We start from the raw sequence: 19,700 nt of genomic DNA, 5'->3' as shown, positions 1-19,700 counted from the left end.
TATGTGATATAATAATATATCATTATATATCCATATATATATTCATATATACATATATGTTCATGAATATATATACATATATGTTCATGAATATATATTCATATATATTCAAATATATGAATATTTATATATTCATATATATATTCATATATATGTGAATATATATATTCACATACATATTCATATATACACTCATATATATATATAATTTATATATTCATATATATATATATATATATATATATATATATTTCCTGAAGATCTTAAATGACCAGAGAGCATGTTTTTAGTTACAAAAATAACATCCTGAATAACTTAGGTTAATACATTTAAAATCTAAATAAGCAGACATTTATTTGAGAAAGCATAAATTAACATAACTGTATCAAAAAGATACACACACACACACACACACACACACACACACACACACACACTCTGCAAAGGCCAGTAGCTGTGAAATGAATGTGAAAGATTTATCAAAGAAAACAACCAGTAATAGCTTCTAGGCCACATAATTCTACTGCAGAGTTATGTCAAATTCTGAATGCAAACTCTAATTTGCAGTGTATAAATACTATTAACTATAAAGGAATTAAAACTCCAATTTTTTGTGCCCAATCTGATAAAAAAACACATAGAAAGTAAAATTTGAAATGACATTTAATGTATGAAAAATAGTCTACAATTTATTAGAATTCAACAGCATTTAAAAGCATCATCAATTAAAATGAAAGAGAAATTCAAAGATGGTTTAATTTGAGGAAATACATCCATAAATCTATATGATTTATATATTTTTCTATTTTGCCAATGAAAAAACTGAGACTCATAAATTTAAATATAATACCAAAGGTTGCATACCCCGAGCAGAATTGTAATTCTAAAATCTATACTCTTAGCAAATAAATAATGCTGCCTCCACAGGATAATAACACAATAAAACAGAAAGAAATTCTATAAAAGAGTTACATACACACACACACATACACATAAAACACACAAATCAAAATTAGGAGCAAGCAATGTAGTATGCAGGCTAAGTTACTGTAATTGGGTATCTATTTAATTCCAATACTCTTAGAGAATGAAGCAAAATGAGAAACAGATTGAGTTACATGATTCCCAGCTTCTGATAAAAGAAAACTTGAGTTGTACAAAAAAAATGCAGGTGAGGATGTAGTGGAAACTATGAACCACAGCCCCCCAGAAATCAGTTTGCATATTTTTATTAATATTCTGTAAGTCACCCAGTCAAGCTAATTAATAATTCTGGTTCTCACATAATTTCCATTTTGTGTGTGTGTTATGTGTAGTGAGAACACCTGATATTATTGTTTTAGCAAATTTGTAATATTCAATACGTTATTAATCACGGTCGTCATGCAGTACCTTGGATCTCTAATGCAACCTTCATAACTGCAGCTTTGCACCCTTTGACCCATTTCCCCCACTTCCCATTTCCCCCATCTCCTCGCCCTTGGTAACCGCTTTTCTGCTCTCTGATTCTATGTGTTCAACACTTTTTAGATTCCACATATAAGAGAGATCACATAGTTTTTCTTTCTTTTTCTGGCTTACTTCACTTAGCGTAGTGTTGTTGTCCAGGTTCATCCAGGTTGCTGAATTTGGTGGGAAACTTCTTTTTTAGTATACACACGGAATGGGATATTAAATATCCCTATTTCTCTACTCGTCCATCAGTGAACATTTAGGTTATTCCCATATCTTGGCTATTGTAAATAATGCTGTAGTGGGCATGGGAATGCAGATATCTTTTTGAGGTACTGATTTCTTTCCTTGGATATATACCCATAAGTGGAATGCTGGATTGTATGGTAGTTCTGATTTCAGTTTTTTGACGAAACTCCATACTATTTTCCATAATGGCTGCACCAATTTACATTCCTCAACAGTGTACAAGGGTTCCCTTTCATCCACATCCTCACCAAGTTATTTTCTTTTGCCTCTGTGATAATGTGGAAATCTTTTATGGGTTCTTCTCCATCTGTACTGCTATCTCCACTCCAATCCAACATTTCAAATTATGGAGGTATGTGAGTGTGTTTAGATGCATCTTAGGGGTGAGGATAAACAGAATCAGAGTGATATTATTTGAAATTAATAAATTTTGGGGCACCTGGGCAGCTCAGTCAGTTAAGCATCTGACTCTTGATTCGGCTCAGGTCACGATCTCACAGTTTGTGAATTCGAGCTCTACGTCAAGCTCTGTACTGGCGGTGCGGAGCCTGCTTGGGATACTCTCTCTTCCTTTCTCTCTGCCCACCCATGCTCTCTCTCTTTCTCTCTCTCAAAAAATAAACTAAATTTTTTTTAATTAATAAAAATTTAAGAGATTAGATAAGTAAAGCCATAATAGCTATATAAAACCCATAATTACAAAAAAAAGTATTCGGAGGATTAGAATACTCAAATTTGAAACCTAAAGGAAATGCCATTTAAAGGGTTTTCTGAATCTAGCCAGTCAACTGAATAACCTAATGGAGCACTTATGGCATATCATAGGTCTAAAATTCACTGTGCTTACAGACCACTGTAGTGTAAATCATTTAAGATATGTCTAGGGTCTATTTCTTTGAATTTGGATTTACCAACTGCAAAATAAACACTTTCTAAGGTCCTTTCCATTGCTCTATATCTTTGGTCCTGCAAATCCCTTCTAAGATTTGGGATTGCATTACATATTACATGCAAACTCTGTGGAAAATGGTCTATTCATGGTCCATGATCACAACTATGAATCTCATATTAACGTGGTTATATAAAATATATTAGCTTTAAAAATCATCTAAAATGTCAATCAATAGTCTTTGAATAAAGTTGATCAACCTTCCAAATAATCATTCTGTGTTTGTGACCAAATGATAAACTTTCAAAAAATGGGGGGTCAGGGGGGAGAAAGTAATAAACTACAGGGACCTAGAAGCATTTGGTCTTTGTAATTTTGATTTTATGGGTTAGGAAAACAGAAAAAAAATGTACAGTTAAGTTACTGATTGAAGAAAGACAGATATGCTTATTTACCTATACAAATTCAGAATCTGGAATTTCAAAACTGCAAACTGTTGTTTTTTTAAATTTTTTTAACATTTATTCATTTTTGAGAGACAGAGAGTAAGTGGGGGAGGGGCAGAAAAAGAGGGAGACACAGAATCTGAAGCAGGTTCCAGGCTCAGGCCTGTCAGTTCAGAGCCTGACACGGGCTTGAACCCACAAACTGTGAGATCATGGTCTGAGCTGAAGTCGGATGCTTAACTGGCTGAGTCATTCAGGCACCCCTGTAAACTGTTTCTTTTTTTTTTTTTAATTTTGGTTTCTTGAATATATACACTTGGACCAATTTATGCACATCCATTATTGAATACATTCGGAGAATAGAGGAGAAATTAATTTTTTTCTTATATAAAGGAAATGTATGTTTTTAAGTTTATTTTAAGAGAGAGAGAGAGAGAGAGGGAGAGAGAAAATATGCAGGCAGGAGAAGGGCAAAGAGAGGGAAAGAGAGAGAGAGAGAATCCCAAACAGGCTCCATACTGCCAGTGCAGAGTCTGATGCAGGGCTCAAACCCACAAACCGTGAGATCATGACCTTAGCCAAAATCAAGAGACAGATATTTAACTGACTGAGCCACCCAGGGGTCCCTAAAGGAAATATATTTTGTTTGTTTTAATATAATACAAGTCGATTTGAAGAATTTATTTGGCTCTTAACATAGAAAACATAATCTGTTGTCAATTTGACCTCAAACGTAGGAAGTCAGAAAGATTTAAAAACTAGTTCATCGTTGGTAGTTTATTCCTTGCTTTTTCTAAAACAGAGATGCTATTAAATAGAGTTTCCTGCACTTCCTAAGTCAGTCAACCAAAGGCATGCTTCTAATGTAAATGACAGTTGAAAGATTAGAAATGATACTGAACTGAGTTTTACATTTCCCATGTCTCTTGGCCTTTGGCACTGTGTAGGAATGACATTCACAATTTTCTGTACTGCTTTTCCACAGCAGTTAGCAAAATCCTGTACTTGCTTTGCCTTGACAATCCATCAGAACAGGATTATTTTAAATTCTTCTTGCCTCTCTTTCCACACACACTTGAACACAAATGATCTTTATTCCCCGAGATACTGCTTTAAGTAAAGGCTCCTTCTTGACATCCTAATATAGACGTTGTACAGAGAATCTGAGCAACATGAAACGTAATCATTGTTTATTCACAAAGGATCATTTTCTTAAATATTTTACCTTCCATATTCAATGCATATTAAGTTCTTTTTTGCAGATTGTGGGAGAATATGATAAATTGATCAACCTCAAACCTATCTTCTCATTCAAAAGTAAGTTCACATGCAGGGAATCTTACTGAAGGGAAACCTTGCTGACGGGTGTGATGTATTAGAGGTATGCACTAATTTTGATTACTCCTTTTCAAGTGTTCTTAATAGCCTCCAATGAAAAGAATGAGACATGGATATTGAATACCAAGGTAGGATTTACTTTGTACTTGAAGCGAGTTTCAGAGGAAAACGTATTCAGTTAAGTCAACAGGGAGTGGGTATGAGGAAGACAGAGATATGTAAGTAGTTCAGTTGAAAGAAAACTATAATTAGCTCTTAATTACATGGGGGTCGATTAACTTACTCAAGGTCATGTTAAACATCCTTATTTGGACTATGCTAGAAGGAGTGGATTGGGATTATGGGGCGGGGGGGAATCTAGAAGGAACCATGCTCTGACGCTGGCCATAGGCTGGTGTAAGGCAACAGAGGTGAGGCTTCAAGAACAGGGCTCCTGGGAGGCAGCTTTACACTCCTTCTTCCACCAGTTGTTGTCTTCATGCACATTGCCTAATGTCAGAGCACTAGCTTACTATTAATTTGCAAATCAATTTAATTTTGAGTAATAAAATTGACCTAGTTGTGTTATTAAAAGTGATATGGTAACATAGGTTTTCATTTTTTAAATGTTTATTTTTGAGACAGAGAGAGAGAGACAGAGGGAAAGACAGACAGAGAGAGAGAGAGAGAGAGCACGAGCACGGGAGGGGCAGAGAGAGAGGGAGGCACAGAATCCAAAGCAGACTTCAGGCTCTGAGCTGTCAGCACGATCTGTGAGATCATAATCTGAGCCAAAGATAGACACTTAACTGACTGAGCCACCCAGGCGCCCCAGTTTTCATTTTTAAATTGTCTTAAATATTACCTAATGAGTAATGACCAATATAAATAGTATAATAAAAGTTCAAAAGTTTTATAATTACTATACTGTACACCTGAAAATAATATTACACTATATATCAACTAACTGGAATTTAAACAAAACATTTTATATATAATAAAATCGTTATCGTGGTATACCACGTTTAGGAAAATACATAATTTAGGGGTGCCTGAGTTGCTTAGTCAGTTGAGTGTCTGACTTCAGCTCAGGTCTTGATTGTAATGGTTTGTGAGTTTGAGCCCCACGTCGGACTCTGTGCTGACAGTGCAGAGTCTGATCAGTTCCTCTGTGCTCCCCTCAACTGCCCCTTCCCCTCCTCTTTCTCTCTCAAAAACAAAAACAAAAAATTAAAAAAAAGAAAATACATAATTTGTATCAAATGGACTTCATTTTAACTAATATATTTCCTGTCCATGTATCCATTATTGATTTTTTCAGAAAAAAGTACAAAAATCAATGGTCTTCATTAAGAAACCACAATAATAATTATTAAATTATTAATATATAATTATTAAATTATAAGATTCATATGCTTATAAAATATGTGATAAAAAATGTGATAAATGTTGATGATAATGCTCTTTAAAATAATCTTTCACTTAAAGGAATATGTATTCCCTACATACCCTTCCTCATCTAAAGTTATCAAGAACTGAAACAAGGAGCTATAGAGATATTTTTGAAGGCATAAACAGTACCTCAAACATGTAAGTAATATTGTGTGAATTACAACAAATAATCTGCAAAAGGTCAAATTTTATATAATAACACATACGGAGTTAAATGTATTTCATTATTTTATTATTATACATCAAACCAATAAAAATAAAGATTTAAGGACTCTAGACCTAATCAAAAGAAAGTCTAATTAATTAAACTATTCTGTAGAAAAATTTCTCACAAACACACACAGTATATATATATATATATATATATATATATATATATACACACACACACATACATACATATATGTATGTATGTATATATACATATATATGCATATATATTTATGTATATATGTACACATGTATATATATATTTATGTATACATATATATATACGTATACATATATACACATATATATGTACATATATATGTACATATATATGTACACATATATATGTACACATGTATATATATATTTATGTATACATATATATATACGTATATATATATATACGTATACATATATACGTATACATATATATGTATACGTATATATATATATGTATACGTATATATGTATACATAAATATATGTATACGTATATATATATTTATGGTAGATCTCTTTATATATGTATATATATATTTCATGCACACTATGTTTTATATATATATATATATATATATATTTATGGTAGACCTCTTTATTTTAAAAGTTTCTTACTAATTGCCCAGTTTCACATCTGATCAAACTCTTTTCTCACTCACTGCTTTACCACTGACTTGCTCCAAAAGAAAAAAGGAATGTCAAACACATTTTAGACACAGTAATTTATAAAAGACATTTCTTTAGATTTTTTATATATGGTGAACATGTAGAAAAGAAGCATCCAACTGTTACTATCAAGATAAATAGAAATCCCCGTAGAAAAATGTCACTTGCTAAAATAATTGAGACTAAAGAAAAAAAATACTTCATTTACAATGTAATAAATGAAGTAAATGAAGTAATAAATGAAGTAAACTTCACTTGAATGCCAACATTTATTGCAAAACATTTTAACACAGAAAACAAATGTAAATCACTTACCTCTCTTAACGTTTCTGCTTGTACTTGTGGACTTATCTGAAGGACATGGGCAACGTCCTTCACATTTGACTGAGATCTGTTTTCCTAAGACACATGCCTGATATTCTAGTTTGCACTGCATACAAAGAGAAAAGAAAATAGTTATTTAGATACATTTAGTTAAATCAATACAAAGTCACATGCTATTTGATTCTATTACACATGCTATGGAAAAAGGCAAATGAATAGCTTGGAATGAAGAACATTACACCTGATTTCAAATCTCTAAGTTCTAACTTCTAACCGTGGTATCTGGAGCTAATTTCTTAAATGTTATGAACTTCGATTTTTTTCATATGAGTAATTGGGATAATAACATGGAATCTACTGAGTTTGAAAAATCAAATAGGTAGTTTTCCTAGAACAACAGTTACCATGAACTGAGCTCTCAGTAAATGTAACACAAGCTGAATGAAATTAAACTCAAACAATCAAAATTATTATGGCACATGAAGTTCTGAGGATTTTTTGGGTTTGTTTTGTTTCGTTTTTACTTTAGTTTAGCTTAGTTTTGTTTTGCTTTTCTTTGTAAACATTACTCTTTGTAAAAGTTTAGGCCTAAGTACCTTAAGTCATTCTTAATATTTCATAACTGCATAATTTGACATGATTTAAAAAATTGTAAGCCTACTCCATGTTTTAAGAGGCAATAATTACTTTCTTATTTTAAAAGAAATAGATCTTGCTAATTCTGAAGTAATGTGATTTCTTTAGTGGCTACGTCCATAATTTACTCAGTGCAAATTATTTTAAAATTAAATAGGGCAGACTTTCTGGCTCCAATCGACAAATGCACCAGTGACTAATTTAATTCAGCTTCAGCTGATAGGAAGAAGAACTGAATACACCCAATGACTAATCAGATTACTCATATCTGTACAACATTTTTTTTTTTTGTCAAATAACTCTCTACTGGACAGGCGAAATTCAAAACTAGACTTTCAACAAATGAGTAAAAATTATTACACTTGGAATTTATTTGTAGTGGCTTAGTGGGCCTTTTTTAGAGGAATAAACTCCTTCAAAGAAATTATTTTTTATTGTTCAATGTTTCAGTAATTTAAGGAAATGATTTTGACTTATAAAATCTCAATGGATTTTAAATATAATTAAAATGCCCAATAGCTAATCAAAAGTAGAAAAAAGTAAAAATTATGAGCACTTTAATGAAATCCAGATGTTATATAAAACCTTGAGACTTCAAATTAATATATATATATATATATATTTTTTTTTTTACTGTAACTTCTTTTAACATAATATTTCAGAATTCGGAATCTGGTCATATGAAAATTCTGACTTATGGCACAATTTAAGAAAAGTTCAAGAACAATTGTAAATGTGAGCAGACAAAGCCAAAAGTCAATATTAATTATAGCTAATATTGAATTTTAAAATATGAAAATGTTAGCTCCCTTCAAAGATGTGTTACACCATACCCCTTTACGTTCTAAATGTGGTTTATTTTAAAAGTGCTTTTTTTATTTGAAGAAAATGAAAGCCAGAAAAATAAGTGAATGAACAACACAAATACATGAGTTGTTAGTTTAAAAAGGTTTTACCTCTTAGATAACTTTCTTTGACATAACACAAACTTCAAAGCTGTCTAAAATTTGCATATGATGAAATTATAGTTTTGAAAAGGAATTACTTTATAAATAAAACAATTTCTTCTTCAGAATGATTTTACCAAACTTTTTTTTTCTGTATGCATTTCTGCAAAGACCAACAGAAATAGAAAGATAGCAAATCCACCCATGTTTATAGTTATAAGAATCTAGCTTCCTGGGGCGCCTGGGTGGCTCAGTAGGTTAAGCGGCAGACTTCGGCGCGGGTCATGATTACGCGGTCTGCGAGTTCGAGCCCCGCGTTGGGCTCTGTGCTGACAGCTCAGAGCCTGGAGCCTGTTTCAGATTCTGTGCCTCCCTCTCTCTGACCTTCCCCCGTTCCTGCTCTGTCTCTCTCTGTCTCAAAAATAAATAAACGTTAAAAAAAAATTAAAAAAAAAAAAGAATCTAGCTTCCTGTAATTGGAAAGCCATTTAGTTTTATTTCCTTATGGATTGATTTTGAAATAAAAATATCTTCATAAAGAATTTTATTCAAAGAATATTAGGACATTAAAAGCACTATTTTAAAATATTTTTTTAGCTACATCTACTGATTGGATTTCTAATTAATGACATTCAATTTACTTAATTATCACAAAGCTGAAATATTTATAAAGGTATAAGTGAACTGAAATATCACATAAAGGGCATGCTCATTAGTTTATAATTACCAAAAAAATGGAAATTCTGTAGAGAAAGACATGATTAATGCATTCCTGATTATCTAAGACCCTGAGCATTAAGAATTCTTAAGTTAGGAGTTTCTGTGAAAAGCAAGCCTGCAAAATGATTTTTCCATGGTCAAAGTTGCCATTTGTCAGGGAAAGTAAGTTAAAATCATTTGCTTAATTATATATCAAAGGAGAAAATTTAATCTTACTATAGGAGAGATCTAGTCTGCTCATAGAAAAGACCCCAACCATCAGGGTAATAAACACTGAGACAGGTTATTATTACAGTTTTTAAGATAATGCAATCACTGTGAGCTTGTTGGATGGCTTAAATCGGAGGTTTTCAGTTGGAGTGGTTTTGCCCCAGGGGACAGCTTGAAATGGTTTTTGGGAAAACCGCTAAAATTATGCGGGAGGGATTACTGTTGGCATTTACTAGTCAGAGGCCAGAAAGACTGCTAAAGATCTTACAGGGCACAGATAAGCCCCCCACAATAAAGCATTATATGACCTCAAATGTCAATAATGCCCCGATTTAAGCGCTAGTCAATCAAAAGACAATGAATAAGTAACTGAACTCAAGATTCCTTCCATATTTCATTAGTATGTTCTTTTTGGTCATTCATTAAAGTAATGCATGTAAGATAAAAAGCAATGGTATAAACCACAGGCTTCAAGTATTGAAATTATCCAGGAATTTAAATTTAAAATTAAATTTAAAATTAAATTTAAAATACACATCAGCTGACACAACAAAATGCATAGTTTATAAATGACGACTTTAATTGAGGTATCGCTATGTGTCAAACACTGTATTAAGCAATTTTGATGCATTATATTCTGATGGATGAGGTAGGATAGATATATTTTTTAAAATACGTTTTTCAAGTGAAGTTTGGAGAACTTTATGCAACAGATCAAAGATGCATGGCTAAAATAGGATTTGAGCCTACTTTATAGTGCTTCTCATGTAGAACAAGTATATAATTGGCAGTAGGTAAAAATAGCAACAATGTCTATTTCTTATTGTGGTGATAAAAATTTTGATAAAGTGAAAAAATAAATTGGAAATTTGGAATATCATGAACCACTTTTTTTTTTAGTATTTGCTTTAATCTACCTTGGACTGGCTAATATATTACATTCCACACCTTTAATACATTAGACAACCAATATCATGTCTAAGAGCTCTCATGAATAGAATTCCTCATAGGCAGCTATAGCTAACCCCTCTGCAAGTAAATGTCCTCCACTTGAGGTTCTCTGATTCCCACTCTGGTGTTTCACATGCAAAGACAACCAGAGGGAAAAAAAAAAGACTTGATTTAGACTTGAATCCATTCATTCATTGGGATTTACCAATTACCTACACACATTATTACTGTAGCATAAATGACAAGCGGAAGCTAAGCATAGCAAAAATCTGTGGCAACCCTATGCACTGAAGTGGACACTACACCATTGTTTTCTGTTTGTCACTATACTTTTCCTTCAGAAATAACACCTCACTTATTGTGAGTAAACTTCTTTTCTCACCAGAAACCTTATTTGGGGAAACTGATTTTTACATACAAATGTTATAGCATACCTCCCTCAGCACAAGGTGAGAGTCCTATGACATGAGGTGGTTAAAGTCTTCCCATATGCTTATTCAGATCTGTCCCTTTACAGGGATAACACTAGAGATGTGAGCACAGATGGCTATTTAAGCAAAATCAAAATGAGAAAAGGACCAACAGGATCCTAAGAATGTTAAAGTCCTTAACTTAAGCAATCTTTAAGGCTGAATGATATGGAAGCCAATTTCCCTTTAGTCCTTACACCTCATACTGTTTCTATCAGACGTCTAGAAGTTGGGTATTATAAAGACTAGTTGCATTTAAGCTGAGATGAGATGACATGGGGATAGCAAAGGAGCTTTAACCCAGGTTAATAAATTTACAATCCCTGTCATGTAATCATGGGCCAGTTAAGATATCGCACAGTTGGCAACTAGACTATCTGACCAAGAGCTGCCGAGAAAAAATAAAACAATAGTACATTTAATCCTTATTTTACTGAACATATCCTCTTAGATGTAGTATACTCTTTGAACTAATATATCTCTAATTATTATTATGATATTTTTCTTCCAAAATTAAACAAAAATTCCCCAAGGAAATTTATCATTTGGCACAAACCTTACAATACGTTGTAGTGCAACCTGAGAACGTGCCAAGGAGAAAACCACTTGACACATAAACTATGGAGTCAGAACTGAGGAAATACTGTTTTGGGGATGGTTTCTCCTTGAAGAGTATCAGAGTGTGTTCACAGGTGTACAGGGGGCTGTCTTAAAATCAACCTAATCCAATGTAGCCCTAGAAGGTCAGGATTGTTTGCTCCCTCACTTCGGTTGAGATTGTGAACACATACATATATGTTTTTCGTATCACTAAATTATTTAATTGAGTTATAAGATCATATATTATCAAGCGTCTCTTATTTTGAGATCTGTGTGCACAATGTAGCATTCAGCTATGCATTTTCATCATTGTAAGGCCATCGTTGTAAACAGATATCCCAGAATTCAAAATCTGGTAATAATTTTAAAAATTTAAGTATCAACAATATAGTGTGTTTATTTTATAATTATTTCCTTCTCACCGGTTTTATTAAATTCTGTCATCAAACTAAGATTCTTATTTAAATTACTCCAGACAAATGTTGCTTTCAATATCAGCAGTAGTTTCATTGAAAATAAAACCTATTTAAAACCATGTTGTTTGATGACTGATATATACATAAAAGTAATGAAATCATTTGTAACTTACTATTGATTTCTATTTTCATTATTTATGTTAGTATTTCATATGCACTTTGACAGACACCAACTCAGGCTCTTCCAGAAGGGTACGGAGTGGTTAAAAATAATTAAGAAATGGATGAAAATAGAAGACCATGGTGCTATGTACTCCCCCAAATTAGGAGGATATAAGAGAAGAAATTACATTAACAGATATAAATGGGAGTATTTTTTTTTAAAAGAATGTCAATAAGTAACAAGGGATGCATTTTAAAAGAACGCAGGAGGAGATGAAGGATTCAGAGCAGAAAATTAAATTTAGCTAACAAGAGAAAATATTCTGAAGACCTGAAAATTTTGATGACTTCAATAGCTACACAAACATAAAAATACTAAATTGCGGTAGTTTGGGCATACATTTCAATGTCTATGGGGCTTATGCACTTAAATTTTTATTTTAACCATTTCAATGACATGAAACTTGAGGATATTTTTTTGTTTATTATGCTTAAGAAATATCAAGAACCTATTTTAAATTATGTACTATTCTTATAACTAAGATATAGGCTTAATGGTCTATAGCATCTAAACAGTTTTATGCACTGGTAGCAGTGATATACTTTGGCATGTGCTAAAAGGGAAAGATAGGGAAGAGCTGGTGCAATGAGTTTGGATACAAAGATACAAACACACAAAGCTTAGTTTTTCCACCATGTAATAATTCCTCTTGCGTAAACCTGAGGGAGTAACCTGAGAAGACACTACCTCCAGAGGGCCCTCTGTTGACTCACTACAGGAATACAGGTGCATCTAAGACCACTACAGCTCATCATACACTTTTGGAGAGGAAGAATCCTGGCAAAGCCGACTATGGAAAAGACTATGTACCTGCTAACTGGGGTGGCCAAAATGTTATGAGGGATCAGTTTGTGTAGGAAAGGTGCATATAAAAAGGAAAACCGACAAGGATAAGGTGAGTCAGAGATGGTAGAATGGTGGCAAACTAGTTAACCTTTCAGAAGGTAATAATTTATTAAGTATTATAAATAAACAAGTATTCTTCTAGGATACACACAATACAAATACATCTATAACCAATTCCAAATGTGTCTATATATTTTTAACTGATACAAAAACTCAACATGCATTCATACTGATATCTCCAATTCCAATCCAACATCTCAAGATTCTGTCCAGCCTCCCCTTTTCCATGTTTGTTTTTTTTTTTTTTTTATTTTTTTTTCAACGTTTATTTATTTTTGGGACAGAGAGAGACAGAGCATGAACGGGGGAGGGGCAGTGAGAGAGGGAGACACAGAATCGGAAACAGGCTCCAGGCTCTGAGCCATCAGCCCAGAGCCCGACGCGGGGTTCGAACTCACGGACCGCGAGATCGTGACCCGGCTGAAGTCGGACGCTTAACTGACTGCGCCACCCAGGCGCCCCGCCCTTTTCCATGTTTGTAAGTACTCTCTCCAACAATAAAAAACATGGATTTACTTATACGATCCCTCTATTTCCTTAATTGCCCAACAGAACCCATCTAACAACCTTGCTGGCCATCTCTTCAGCATAGAAATTCCAGGAATATTCCGCACTAACTACGCCATGTTCTTAATGCACAAGTAGCCACACCGCCATACTGTATTACAAGGCTCAACCGTTCTCCATTCACCACTATGCAGGGGATTCACTGACTTACTCTGAGCCAAGGTGGGGAGGGAAGGAACCTAATTCTTTTCTCTCTCTCCTTATAGCTCCATTAATTATTAGGAGAGGAGAGATGAAACCTCACAATGTGCGAGTGACATTTGACAATGTCTCCCTGTAGAAATTGCGTTATATACCTTGAAACCATTTTTATTATATACCTACAAGATTAGATTTCTTCTATTAGATTTTCTAGGTGAATTAACATGTTAATCATTTTGTAGTAATCCTTTTCATCTGTTACGACTTTTATTGGGAAATCTAGTTTTTCGGACATTGTAGAGCTATCTTATTATTTTGTAGTATTGGAGAACACGTCCCTATAGATCTCTTGTGTTTCCCTACATCTTAGGAGCAGAGGCACTGATAGCCTTCTGTTTTGTATTATCTATTCAATTTTGTTTGGATAGTAATATCTATGCAAGACGGTGATAATTCTGCCTCTAATCTGGAAGAAAGGGCAGATTTGTTTGCTTCCCAGTAAAATAAAAATAATGTCTCACCACAAGGCAAAGTTTGAGCAGGCTTCTTTACAGCCCATTTTGAAATATCCAGATTTCCTTAGCTGTGACACAAACCCAGTGTGTGTTACTCTGCATTGTGCCTGTGGGACTCATGGGAGAAGGAGAATTGACACAAATATAAACATTATGCTCCTTGTGTCATAAGTAATAAATTACTTTGTCTCTGACCCAGGAGTCTTAGGTCTTCTGCTAGCATGTATAAACCCTGGCATCTATTTGCAAGTAGGGTAAACATCTCAGACCTTTCGTAGTTCTTTTGGTAATGAGGATGGGATGCTCACAGAGGTATAGTTTTCTGGAAATGAAAGGATACTAAGCTCCATGGACCAGTTAGAAGTTATGAGAAGATTGTTCAACACCCAGTAATGAACTCTCAGAATGCTCTCACCTGAGTCATGAGCCAAAAGTAGAAAAAGGATCATCCAGTGTTCTATCTGTTATTGAAAATTTTGAGCCTGAACAGCAAGAGCTAAGGTTGGCTGAATCTATTTAAATAGTGCTCTAGTTATTGTTTACTAGCCACCAGCCAGGAGGAGGAATGTGGTGCTATCTTGACAGTAGGCTCAACGGTTCTCTATTTCCAAATGAGACAGAAGGCTGTGTGCAGTCATCCAAATGTACTGAAGAACGCTGGACTAGGGAAGAGATTCAAACGTGTATGGCTAAGTTGGATGCAAGCACCGTCCATCATGCCTGATTCTGTTGGGGAAGGTGACCCTGGATTCAACTGTGGCATCTGGGCACATTTACAATATGGAAGGTAAGTCAACATGACTTTTCTTGTGAGGATTTTTAGGACCAACTCAGTATATGTTGCGGTTGCTTCTACATCTGAACGTATAGCAGGTATTAACGTGCTATACGTTTATACTTTGCTGTCTGATAAGTCTCAGCGGAAAGTCTCCCTTATCAAGATATAGCCAAGAGCCAAGAGTTTTCTAGGGGGAAAACCTCCTTGCCACTGTTGCCACTTTCCTATACAGATGATGCCCTACTTGTTGGAAAGTCAGAAGCTTCAGTCTCAATGACTCTGACTGTAATATTATTACACTTCCACCAGCAAGGATGGCTGAATAAACTCCTGAAAAAATTCACAAGTCTGCTTGCTAAGTGAAGTTTCTTAGGACTATTTGGGTGGATTCACAATGCTCAGTCTCACCAATAGTGAAGGAAAACTGTTATTCCTTTCGTCATCAGTGCCATAAAGCAGTCCCAGTACCTAACTGGACTTTTTGAGTCTTGAAACGTGTATGTTCCTCTCCTGGACATTTTGCTTGTTCCTTTATATCAACTAAACCAACAGGCATATTTGGAAGCTGTCCAGCATGCTGTATCATACTCCCTATCTTTAGGACTCCACAACCCTAATGGACTCTTTCAGCTACAAGTCTCTGTTGAAATTTTTTTCAGGTGATGCTATTGCTATTCCAGTACTATCTACTGACTCTGGCCACGTCCTTTTGTCCTTTGAAACAAACATGCATCACGTGTTTGAGTTTTTGGATTATGTGTAGTCTGACAGCTGTGAAACTTTTATCACAAAATTACTAAACAGGGTGACAGGTAAGTTATCTAATGCCCTTTACTATCCACAAGTTTCAGATATTGTAAGCATTCGCATGGTCTCTTCAAAAATCTCCTCAAAGAGGTTTCTGACTGCCTCCTTCACTTTAGTAAAGCAGTTTGGTCACTGAATTTTGCTGTCTCCCAGAAAGGGAATTTAAGCCTCTCGGGTGGGTCCTTAGTAACTAACAAGATGAAAAGACGTTCTAGGTACCTATTTTCAATATTCAGGCTTTTTCTTTCCTTCTCTTAATGGCAAAGTCAGGCTGGCTTGGTTGCCGTATCCTGCAGGTGACAGCCTGTTCAAAGGGAATCGTGGGAATTCAGGCTTATTTCTGATTCAGCCACTTGGATTATCTTGTTGGATTAACATGGTCCTGGATCACACTGCTCACTTAAGTCCCCTGACAGTAGTCCATGAAGCTAAAAGTTGCAAACAAAAATGCTTCTCTCTAACTTCTATTCCCCTTGTCCCTCCTCAGGTGGACTCTTGTAGATGAAATGTTCATGTGTAGTGTTTAGGAGCTGATAGGAAGAAAGGGGAAATTTTAATTTTTATATCGGGGCACGCTAATTTTGTCTTTATAGAGTGAGAGCAACAACCTCAGTGCCTAGGGAGGGGACCCTTAGACTCTGGGGGAAATGGGAGAGGGTGAGACTTTAATGGTCTTTTGTCTTTCAGAGCCACCCTTATTTCTTTCCTCCTCAAGGAAAGTGCCCTCGTAGGGCTTTCCCAAAGTGTCACAAGTGCCTTAAATTTAACTGCTGGATTTTCCTTTCCCTCGATATGTTTTTCTCTATTCTGCTTAATCTAACTGAGAAGTCTATCAGAAAGAGAAAGGGATGGCACCAGATCCTGAACTTCTCATGCAAGGCACCTGCCAATACCGCCAGGAGTCTTTCCCATCTCCATTCTCCACCATTCAGTGAGATGGCTGAATGCCATTCAGTTGGTTGCTTCAAAAAGTGGACAGATTGAAGAGACTGCTTTCAAGCATCACTCCAAAAACAAGGAGTAGAATCCATTATGCTAATTCAACTGGAAAATCAAAGATCTTCTAGTGGGCTGGAAGGTCACCTTTGATGCACTGTCAATCTGTGTCCACAGAAAAATGTAGTTGTGACTTGCAGGTCACACCCGTTTTAACATTATTTTGTTTCTACAACACTATGTGTACTATTGGAACTATTATCTTGTATGGAAAACTCGCATTCATTTGCCTCCATATAGAAAACATGGTGATTTGCACCTCAGCGGTGGTCTAAGAGAACTTCACCTGCTTTAGGAAGCACCACCAGTGGATCATGTGGCTCTCAGAAAACTGAGATCTCTCCTAAATGAATCACACTTGGCTATTCAGTTCCAGGTGGCATACCAGACTCATTTTTTTAATGAGCACCTTGACAGGAATTTCTCTCTACAACATGAGGTACCCAATTAGAAAAGTTGATACAAATTTGTCACTGATCTTAGGTGAAGTGATCAATGATACCACATTGTTCCTAGCAGGCATTTGTTCAGGTGATTGGGTCATGACCCCGGAGTGGGAAAGGGAGAACTGTTGAGGTCAATATTGGGTTTTTCCCCCCCTTTTTTAAATGTTTATTCATTTTTAGAGACACAGAGACAGAGCGTGAAGAGAAAGAAGACCCAGAATCTGTAGCAAGCTCCAGGCTCTGAGATGACAGTAGGGAGCCCGACGTGGGGCTTGAACCCATGTACCATGAGATTATGACCTGAGACGAAGTAGAATGCTTAACTGACTGAGCCACCCAGGCACTCTGAGTCGAGGTCACCATTGTATGCAGGTTGCTCTCATTCTTCTGCTTGGAGCTTCCTTGCAATTAACCTTAATTAAATGCTGCATGAGACAAACTAGTTGGAAAGGTTGATGGAGTGGTGTACTTACAGAAAAATTCTCTGGAAGTCAAAAGATGTGGAAATGAAAGACGGGATATTGTTTGGAGGTAGGGCGCCATGGGTTACTGGTATTTCTGTGCATCTTGCAATCAGAGGCATTGGGTGCTTGTGCTGTACAATCTTTTCAAAGATTTTTGTGTAGCAAATTTGGACGATATTTTCTCCTGAAGTACTTATTTTGAATTTTCTTTAATTTTCTTTCAATATTTAAATTGTATATTTCCACTATTTTCTGAATCTCATTAATCCTGTTGAGATAATTTATGTTGGTCTAATGACATAATATTTAATTTTTTGTTTCAGTAGATTTTATTTTGATACTCTGTTATTTTACTACAATGTGTCTATGTTTAAATTTCTTATTTATTTTAGTTGGTACACATTATACTTCCTGTATTGTGGATTCATGCCTTTCAACATTTTGGGAAATTTTTCCATTTCTCTTATTATTTTTTTCACCTTATTATTCTTGGCTTCTCCTTCCATATTTCAGAATATTTGTTTATACCTTTTCATTCTACTTTATATTCTTTATTTACTTTTTTGGATCATTTTTATGAAGCATTTTCTGAAATATGTGTGCTGTTTTTCTGAAAGGCACAGTTTGCTTTTGTTTAATTGGCTTCCTTCAGGTGCAACAGTGTATTCAGTCCATTGCCAGTTCACATAACAAGACTAATTTCCTTGGTAGACAGAATTTAGGGTGGAGGGAAATTAAAGAGCATTACAACACATAGTGATTATACAGAGATGGTGAGAAAATACATATCTTGCTTATGCAGTCACTGAAATGGGTAAGGCAGTCACATACCAGTGGATCAAAATCTTTTAGATTTAGATTTTATTAATGATCAGTATTTCACAGGCAAATGTGTGGAACATAGTTTTGCCAATTTTTCAACTTCCTAAGGAGTTACAAATAAATAAATTTTAAAAATTAAAAAAAAAACACACCCTATAATACAAGTTGAGTTTAGTGAAAAGGCTAACACATGGTCACTAACACAAAAGTAAAAAGGTTAAAATCTCAAAAATACATCAACATATAAATTTAAAAATTGGTCATAACTTTGTCTTGAACTCACTGAATGGTAGCTACCAATATGTATAACTCAAGAGTCTTGAACGAGCCAAGAAAGTAAGCCTATGTCTCTGTTAGGGTTAAAGAAAGAGAGTTCTATATAACATAATCCATAATGCAATCTCTTGGAGAAGATGGGGCAGGTATTTCGAGTATGGATACACATGAGAGCTTTAACCTCAAAAATACAGTGTGCTCACTTAGTTTCAAAAAGCCACCTTCCAAAGCTGATTATGGTACTAAGGTGTTTTAAATTAGAAAATAAAGATGCAGTTAAGTTTCTTCATATAATACAAGTTGAAGAAAAATGATTTAGTCAGTGAAACAATTTAGAAGCAAGGCCAAAATATCCATTGTCACACCAATAACATATTGTTCATTATTTATAATTGAACAGATGGAAGAATTGTCCAAATATTTAACAATGGAAGCAATTAGTCTGATGTAACAATCCTTTTATAGACATGGCACATAGTTTTCAAGTTTAAACTTAATTTTCTTTATTTTCCTTTTTCTTTTTGGAAAACAAAAATCATTCATCACTCTAAATTATTTCCCTTAACTTTATGTGTGCATTTAAATACACTAAAACTTATTAGCATATTATAAAACACTAAATAATCAACAATTAGAATATAGAATATAGGATATTATGAGAAGAAATAAATCAGGAATTGAAGAGCAAAGTAGTTAGAATTTATTTTTGCTCAATATTTTCCTAGAAAATATTTAAGCAGTATGAAAATACAGTGATTATTTTTACTTGTTCAAGTTCAACTGATTAAAAAATTATACTTCGCTT

At 34.5% G+C, this 19,700-nt stretch overlaps 1 protein-coding gene across 4 annotated transcripts in view; it reads right to left on the bottom strand.

Moving 5' to 3' along the window:
* The window catches only part of SPOCK3 (SPARC (osteonectin), cwcv and kazal like domains proteoglycan 3), a 488,708-nt gene that overhangs the window by 145,371 nt on the left and 323,637 nt on the right, over positions 1-19,700 (bottom strand). For all 4 annotated transcript variants that reach the window (XM_023252691.2, XM_023252693.2, XM_023252690.2 and 1 more), the window contains one exon: positions 6,996-7,110. In XM_023252691.2, coding sequence (XP_023108459.1) covers positions 6,996-7,110 — 115 coding nt within the window. The remainder of the gene's footprint in view (positions 1-6,995; positions 7,111-19,700) is intronic.

This window comes from Felis catus, chromosome B1, assembly GCF_018350175.1.
Source record: "Felis catus isolate Fca126 chromosome B1, F.catus_Fca126_mat1.0, whole genome shotgun sequence".
Taxonomy (NCBI): domain Eukaryota; kingdom Metazoa; phylum Chordata; class Mammalia; order Carnivora; family Felidae; genus Felis; species Felis catus.
This window is presented reverse-complemented; position numbering and strand designations above follow the sequence as displayed.